This window comes from Tetrao urogallus, assembly GCF_951394365.1.
Source record: "Tetrao urogallus genome assembly, chromosome: 16".
NCBI lineage: Eukaryota > Metazoa > Chordata > Aves > Galliformes > Phasianidae > Tetrao > Tetrao urogallus.
Window position 1 is genome coordinate 10,886,707 of NC_136829.1, and position 8,344 is coordinate 10,895,050.

General features: G+C 52.9%; 1 protein-coding gene across 1 annotated transcript; it reads left to right on the top strand.

Annotated features, from left to right (window-relative positions):
- Positions 1–217: 217 nt before the first annotated feature.
- BPIFB6 (BPI fold containing family B member 6) lies at positions 218–4,974 on the top strand (the record flags this gene model as incomplete). Its single annotated transcript, XM_079543254.1, has 15 exons — positions 218–320; positions 475–574; positions 859–963; positions 1,045–1,191; positions 1,574–1,637; positions 1,930–1,990; positions 2,258–2,349; positions 2,441–2,617; positions 2,715–2,768; positions 3,000–3,170; positions 3,323–3,390; positions 3,609–3,654; positions 4,320–4,383; positions 4,747–4,823; positions 4,936–4,974. The coding sequence occupies 15 exons, from the start codon at positions 218–220 to the stop codon at positions 4,972–4,974; spliced, it is 1,368 nt and encodes a 455-aa protein (XP_079399380.1).
- Positions 4,975–8,344: the final 3,370 nt, after the last annotated feature.

Below are 8,344 nucleotides of genomic sequence, written 5' to 3' on the forward strand. Positions count from 1 at the left end.
TCAGGTTACTGGTGAAATTATTTGTGTTGGAAGATGGCAGAATCACCGAGGGATTAGTTTTCCATCACAGCAATTACCCAGCTCCTTAATCTGTTGTTTTCTCCTCTTTCTCAGCCAGGGCTCTGTATATAAGGGCTGGCGGATCTGCCTCCAGATGATTGTCTCTTTGTGTTCCTTCAGCCTCCAGAGCTGGATGCACGCTGTGCCATCCATGACCATGCTGTGGTACGTTTTGCTCCTTGGGGGCTACCTGTCAGCATCACAATGTTCTGGGGACCCTGAGGCCATCCTTAGAATGGACATTGGAACCATCAACCGTGGTAAGCTGGGGCAGGGATGCAGGGATGGGTGCTTGTTGCAGCAAGGATGTGTTACCAACCCTGTTCTATGGAGGTGATGAGTTCTCTCTGCTCCAGCACTGTCTCCCCCCCAAATTGGGCCATCAGTTCTGAGCCTCTTGTGTGAATATTTCAGCGGTCTCCACCGTGCTGAATGAGAGTGATGTTCTCCAGAAGCTGGTAGAGGGAGCGACAGAAAAAAAGGCAACCACGAAACCCATCAAAGGCATCTTCGTGTGAGTGATGCTGAGCAGCCTTTCACCGGGAGCCTGAATCTGGAAATCACAAAATAAAAGCAGAAGGTTTGGAAGTGTCAGCCCAGAGGCAGAAACAAATCACTGCCCGCTAACAAGCGTGATATTAAAGGTGGTGATTTTTCCGCATGGCTGTGTCTGCAAAGGGGAAACTATAACTTAAAGGCAACAAAGCTTGTTGGCTCCTATTTCCAGCTAGGGGGGGTGGGAGGGTTGCTTGCCCAGCAGTACCCCTCTCCCTGTGCTTTTCTTCTCTTTTACCCCAGGCTGAAGGTGATGGAGCTCTGTGCCATGGAGGTAGCACTGTGGCTCTCACCTGGTGTGGGGGTCTCTATGGCTGTGCCGGTCCGGATGACCCTCATGGGGAAAAGGTGGGGGAATGGCAACACAAGGGGGCTGCTGGCTGCCAGGGAAGTGGCTTTTCTGTGCTGATGATGCTCTGTCCTGTGCAGCTTTATAGGAGGAAAAATGGAGATCCCGATGGCTGCCAACCTGAGCACCAGCAGTCGGATGGTGCAGGACATGCAGGGCTGCCCCCGGCTCAGCACCAGGCGCTGCCACGTGGCACTGATCCACAGCTGGGCCAACCTGCCCCACCGGTGAGGGGGGTCAGTGCCCAGGAAAGGGTTCTGCAAAGCTCAAGCTCTTTTCACTATGAATATTCGTTTACTGAAGGCCCTGTTTTTTTCCACTATGAAGCCCCAGATGTGTTATGGTTGAATCCAGGCTGGTCCCGTCTGTGTCACTCCATGCAGCACCCATTTTTGGCCAAAGTCCTTGTAGAAGTGCTGTGCTGCTTTCAGGCCTCTTTTAGCTTGTTTAGATGGCATTCCTGAGAAAAGCTTTCTATATAGGGAAATATCTTCCACTGCACATCATGCCAGCTGGGTGTCCTTAGCACCTGACTTCCTGGCGTTTCAGTCTGCAGTCAGCACACACTGCCTCACGGCTCTGCTGGCTGATGGTGTGTTCTCTGCCCAGCATGCTGCCCTTGATCATGAGCAAGTTCCTGGATAGCACCCTCCAGAAAGTGCTGCATGGCCTGGTGAGTGCTGCCCGGTGCTGCACAGCATCTCCTTGGTGTGCTCTTACTCCTGTTCCTGCTCTGCTGCTGTTGCTGCTCACTGCTCCGGTGGAAGTGAGTGGATCAGCTGGTGGGTGTGTGAGGGGATGCTGGATTTGAGCATAACTCAGCCAAGGTGAGCCTGTCTGGGTAATTAGGAGCAGAGGATACCAGTGCCGTGAGGCAGGAGCTGTGCAAGCCTGACTGCCACAGAGCTGTGTTCCTCCCCCTCTGAGCTGCCAATGCCTCTCACAGCTTTCTTTTCACCCTCCAGCTGTGTCCAGCCATGGCCATGGTGCTCGACCTGGTGAATGCAAAGTTTGCCAACATGATGCATAAGTTGGCACCTATCCACATGTTCACCCACCTGTCCACCTCTCCATCCACACCCCCCCACCCATTAAGCCCTTGTGTCCATCCCAACCCCACACCTGGGTTGGACTCGGGTCACTCCCCAATGGGGCTACATGTGTGTCCCTGTTCAGGCCTGGGAGCACATGGCACCACCTGGCATCGCCAGCACTGGCAGGGAGGGAACAGCATGGAGCTGCTGTAGTGCTGCCAGCATGGTTCTGCTGAGCCCCCCCCCCACCTTCCTGCAGATGCAATCCCTCTTGGGAATGCTGGGATGCTCCAATATGCCCTGCTGAACCCCCCCATGGTGAGAGAAGCTTTCATCCAGCTGGAGCTGAAGGTCAGATGCACTTGGTCCACTGTGCACAGCCCAAATACAGACCCTGGCAGTGGACCTTTGCTGACATGGCTCTGTCCATGGGTCCTTTCAGGCCACTTTCCACAGCAAGGAGGGAGAGGAGGTTGCCCTGCGCTCAGAGCTGCCACCTCTCACTTCCCTCCCACCGAAGAGGGAAGCAGCCACTCAGCTCATCCTGGCTGCGAGCTTCCTGAGTGCCGAGCTCTCCATCATGCAGGCATTCTTCGGCCTGAACATTACCAATGGCATGGTGTGGTAACACCATGAGGCTGCTGCCTTCTGCAATCCCTCCCCACGTTGATCCCCCCAGCTGCATGTCTTACATCCCTCTGACACTTCCTCAACAGGTTCTGGGGCTTGTCCCGCTGGTGACCACGATGCTGGGAGCCCTCATTCCTGAGGTGGGTGGACTTCACGCAGTCCCGCTGCTCTCTGGCCATCTCAGGCTATTGATGGTGCAAGTCAGTTTGGTGCTTCTTGTGTTTTATTAACAAAAGTGGTATGAATAACACTGCCTGGTCACCATGGACTTTGGTGAATAGTCCTGGTGCTCAGCAGTCACCAGTACAATCCCCAGGGAAGAGAACTGGGAAGGAATGGGAATATGTCACCTTTTGCTTTGTTTTCCCCAGATCTCCAGCACTCTGCCTCCATCACGGCCAGTGGTGATTGAAATGCAAGAGACACAACCACCGCTGGTGACAATAACCCCAGAGAAAAGCACCGTGCACCTCTTCAGCACTGCCAAGTTCTGGGCTTCCAGTCCTGGCTCTGCTCCTGGATCCCTCTTTATCCTGGATGTGGTGAGCTGAAGCCTTTGGCAATGTTGGTGGGATTTGGTCACTACTGCAGAGGGGCAACAAGAGTTGTGAGTGAGGGGCTGGAGCTGCTTCTGGGGATCTGCTTACATGCACACATATCCCATAGGGGATCCGCTCCCCTTTTCTCCCTGCAGCACTCTGAGCTGGGTGTGCGGTTTGCTGTCACAGAAGAGAGGCTGCAGTTCTCCCTGACGCTGCATAGGTAACAGCACAGGTCTGCCTGCCCAGTGCCACCACCAGCAAAGAGGCAGTGGGGTGCTGGGCAGCAATATGTCTCGCACCTAGCTGGTGCACTTCCATCTCTCCTCATGGGTTTTTAGTGGTTGGTACTGGCAGCTATGGGGGTCTTGGAGGAGTGTGAGCTGAGGTTGGAGGGGTGCTGCAGGGCAGGGCAGTGACCCCATGCTCCTGTCCCCACAGCCTGTCCCACGTGGCTGTGGTGAACTCCTCCATCGGTGCGTTCAATGTGAGTCCTGCAGGGTGTGGGCACAGCTCTACTCTGTGGGTCTGAGTGCTGCTGGGCTCGAGCAGGATTCCCTCCCCAGCATCCGACCCCGTTTCTTTCATTATTAATAACAAATGTATTGGAACTCTAAAGAAAGTCAAATTGAATGCTGAAGATGAACGTTTCAAAGGAAGATGTTGTAAACAATAAAAGAACTCTCAAAACCATTTGCCCACAAATGCTCAGACCCTTCTCCCTGCTCGCAATGCACTCTGTGCATTCCTGGGAGGTCTGGGCCATAAAGCTGGGCTGCCCACTCCCCACACCACGTATGCTGGCTGCTCGAGTGCCCAAATCCTGCTCCAACCCCATCGCAGCAGCAGAGCCACACAGGGGGAGATGGTGAGCAGGGTCTGTCTTTGTGCATGGGGCTGGGTGGTGATGAGGCACCGGGTGCTCACAGTGCTGCAGGTGTGGGGAAGGAGAGACTTTCTGACAGCTTGCACTGAAATTTAGAAATTCTCAAATGTTCCCATTCATCTCTGGGTAGCGGGGGGGGGGGGGGGGTCGTGCAATTTTCCTGTGATTTGAGGCCGCACCGGGGAAATTAATGGAGGGGAGCCTGACAGGTGCGGCTGCCGGCGTTCGGAAAGATGGGCCACGTCCATCACCACGCTGTGTTCCAGGTGCTGCCGCTGAGAGGAGTCCTGGCAGACATTATTCATGTGGCTTACGTGCCATCCATCAACAGTAAGCATGCTATGGCTACAGCAAAAGGCTAGCGTTCTGCACAGGGAAAATGGTCCTAATCTTTGCCAATAGATTGTTGTTATCTGCTTTTGGAAATGGCATTGGCTGGCTGGCCTTGCCCTTGGGGGTAGGGAGTGATTAGCCTGGAAGAGCTGCTGGTGGGGCAGTTATCCCATGGCAAGCTGTCATTAAAGCAGCCTGCCATAGAGTATCCATTCATCTGCTGAACTTCTACGGGAAGTGTGACAAGGGGATGGGATCTCATTTGTGCTGCTGTATCCAACCCAGCACGCCAGCACTGCCTGCTGTCCCCTGGGTCTGGTCCCCACATTCTGCCCCTCATATCCCCCCAACCACTTGCAGGAGCACTGCGAGGAGGGGTCCCACTGCCCCCACTGCTGGGCACCCCATACCGGCGTGTGGAGCTCAGGAGGATGCAGGTAGGTGCAGCATGGGGATCCAGGCACCCTTGGTGGCTGAGCCCTCATCCTTCACACCCACTGCAGTGCAGTGATGGAGCTCTGCCTGTTGCTTTTTCTCTCTAACCTGCAGGATGGGCTGGTGCTGGACGTGCCTGTGGCGGAGTCCTGATGCACGGGGAGGGATGGTTGCACTTGGTGGGTGGGAGAGGGCTGCTCTCCTGGGGTTTTCTTGCTCTCCCCTTGGCTTTTCAATGTTTTGACTCTCTGAGCTAAAATAAAGAACCATGTTGCCTAGTGATGGACTCTGGTACTGCTGGGAGTGCCAGAAGGGGTGCAGATTGGATATTATGGGAAATTTCTTCTCCAAAAGAGCAGCGATGCACTGGCACAAGTTGCCCAGGGAGGTGGAGGGGTCACCATCCCTGTAGGTACTCCAGAGCCGTGGAGATGTAACAGTTTGGGATGCTATCAGTGGGCACAGTGGGATGGGTTGTGGTGTACTTTAGTATTTCAGGAGCAAATCCTGCCACAGCCATCGGCTGCAGTGCAGGTATTGATTCTGAGCGTATCGCTCATTTATTGCTGGATAATTACGTGTCATTAGGAGGTCAATAAACAGCTTCGATCCCCATTTCATCGAACCATCGTGAGTTGAACATTCATTCCCGGTGGCAGGTGGCTGGTGTGGAACTAAGATTGTATTTGAAAAAAAAAAAATCATTGCTTTTTTTAAGAAATTGTCCCAGAGGGCACCGCACTGCAAGGCTGGCTCTGAAAACCCCGTTTGTTTTCCCCTGTGTGGTGCTGGGTGTCTGGGGGAAATGGTCTCAGTGCAGTGGGACAGCAGTCACAGCTCCCTATGAGGATGGCTGTGACGGTGCTGTTACAGTTCCTGCCCTCCTCAGTGCCATGTGAACATTCCCAAGGCCAAGCCCATATGAAAAAAGCAGAGAAAAAAATTTCCCTTATTGTTCTTGTATTAGCTAATACAGGACCAAAGCCTTCGGGTTTGAATTTCTCTAAGATGAAATATAGATCTGAATGCCGCTCTCTCCAAGGAGAAACCAGAGCTGTGCATCTCAGGTGGCACCCATTTGGCCTGCCATAATGCGTGTCATACAGTGCCAGGCCATGATATCACGTAACTGCAGCCTGGGATGGCTGCTGGGTGCAGCTCAAAGCCATTGGGCCCCTTTCTGATCTGGGAACAACACAATTCCCTCTGTGCTGGGGCAAAAGGGAAAGGATACGAGGGCCTTCACCCCAGTGGAGGGAGGAGCCCATGTGCTGACACCAGCTCCATCAAATTGGGATACCCCAGATCTGTTGCAGTCCCAATAGCGCATTTCCCCACAGTCATGGAATTGCCCACCTTCAGATGGTGCCTGCTCTGCTCACATCAAGATCTCCAGGGCTGGTTGGGGCTGCTGCTGCCCACCCTCCCCGCTCATCTCCCCGCTGATCCAGGCGTCAAAGCGATATTCATCCTTTTTCTTCTCTCTTTGTTCTGCTTTACTCTGTGTGTCTGACTTCCCGTGCTGATTTGGCTCCTGGTTCTGCAGGCTTTGAGAATCGCTTTGGTGAGAGCTGGACCTTGAGATGTCATTCTCTTTATGGGAACCTGCGTTGGTTTATCTAAAATGTTTGGTTGTCAGAGACCTCTGCGTTCAGCAGTGCGAAGCCCCGTTGCAGTCAGGCCTGAAAGGTCACTGCACAGGAGCTATTCCCAACGCCCAGCACCGCGTGTTGACCATCACTGGGCCTTTCTTTACGGTCAGTCAGCCTTCCTAGCATGATTGATTGCCAAAGAGTGAAGCGGTTCAGGAGGGATGACGATGTGATACCATCTTGTTAACACTCTCTTCCATCTTATCAAATGCCACGATCTGGCAGTGACAGCCCGGCTTTGTGCTCTGGGGGTGTCTGACCGATCGGGTTGCAGCACAGTGACAGCTCCATAAGTACTTTGGCATCTTTGTCATCCCCTCCTTGGCCCCTAGCTAAGGTATTTCTTAAAGCTGGAATTAACGTGTGACAGAAGCTGGCTAATCTCCTGGAAATACTTATTTCCAAGTTTGCAGAAAATATTAACTCTGAGCAAGCATTTTTTCTGAGCTATTACTCCTCCATGTTGGGGATCAGCCCATCTAACCCTGTCCTTAATCATCTCAGCAGCGGAGTGACTAGTTCACGGCTGTCACCTGGGCTGGGCAGTGTGTCCTCTGCCAGGGATGCAAGGTGCAGGCCTGCAGTGGGGCTGTGTGGGTCTGCAGCCCCCAGAGAGGGACTGTTCTGCACTGCCCAGAGCTGCTGCTGTGCTGCAACTCGAGGAGCAGCTCCACAATGCTGGGGCCAGGAGTGAGGGGACAAGGAGAGAGTCAGGGTGACTGTGGGTACACATGGTATGTGTTTTCCTGCTATCTCACCTCCAGTCCTGCAGCACGTGGAGGTAGTGATGGGCTCAGAAGTGATGTCTGAGTCTGCAATCAGATGGAATCTGTAAGTTCAGGGTATCCACAAACCACGACACCTCACCCATATGCCCTACGGCGGTGTTGCTACTCCCTGCAAATTCAATGTCTCCTTCTACTCAACTATCAAACAGGTTCTGAGCCATTCAGGTCACTGTTGGTAAATGCTGTGTGAAGTCAGAGGCTGTAGGCACATCGGGTCTTGCCTTGCAGGCATGGGGAATACCCAGCTCTGACACCAGCCCCACGGACTGCCGTGGCACAGGGATGGGTGCTGTACGGCTTTTTCTTCAACATCCTTAGCACATGACATGCACCCACTGCATGGTTACCCGATGTTTTGACACAGCTTTCAGTCAAGGCCTTAATTTCAGATGGAAAAAAAGAGTGTTTTACCTGAGCATGACTTTACAGCCATGTCCACGTCTTGATACAGCCCCAAACCACACTGTTCTATCCCAGCAGCAGTGTATGCACATCCCATGAGCACTGGCACCCAGCGCTGGACTGACGTCTGCTGCTACACCTATTGCTCATTGCTCAATGCTTTACCCAACTCCTAATATCTGTAAGGAAATATTTGCAGTGGAAGTCACCAGAAACCATGTCTTGTTTGCTTTGCTCCCCGCTAATTATTCTGGATGCCATCGGTGACATCGTTTGCCTCATTCCTGTTGAAAAGTTCTGTATATAAGGATGCCTGCTGTGGGTCGTCTGCAGAAGGCAGGGACAGCGGCTGGAGACATCCTTGCTCTGCAGAGATCAGTCAGGTAAGAGCAAAATTATTTCTCAAACAGCATGCTCTTAGCTTCTGCTTCTGCAAACCCCAGTTCTTTCCAAAGGAGAGGCCTTGATTTTAGCTTATGACTGTGAACTTTTTAACAAAAACTTATTCTTGCTTGCTACAAGAGATGGAGAGGTACCAGCAGCTTTCTCTCTGCTTTTGTCTTCCCTGAGAGGCATTCCTCCTTTTCTATCCTCCTTCCTGTTTCCTGCAGCCATCAGCTTGTGCTCACTGTCCAGCACTACATGATGGCAACTTCTTCCTCTACTTAACTAGGACCGAAA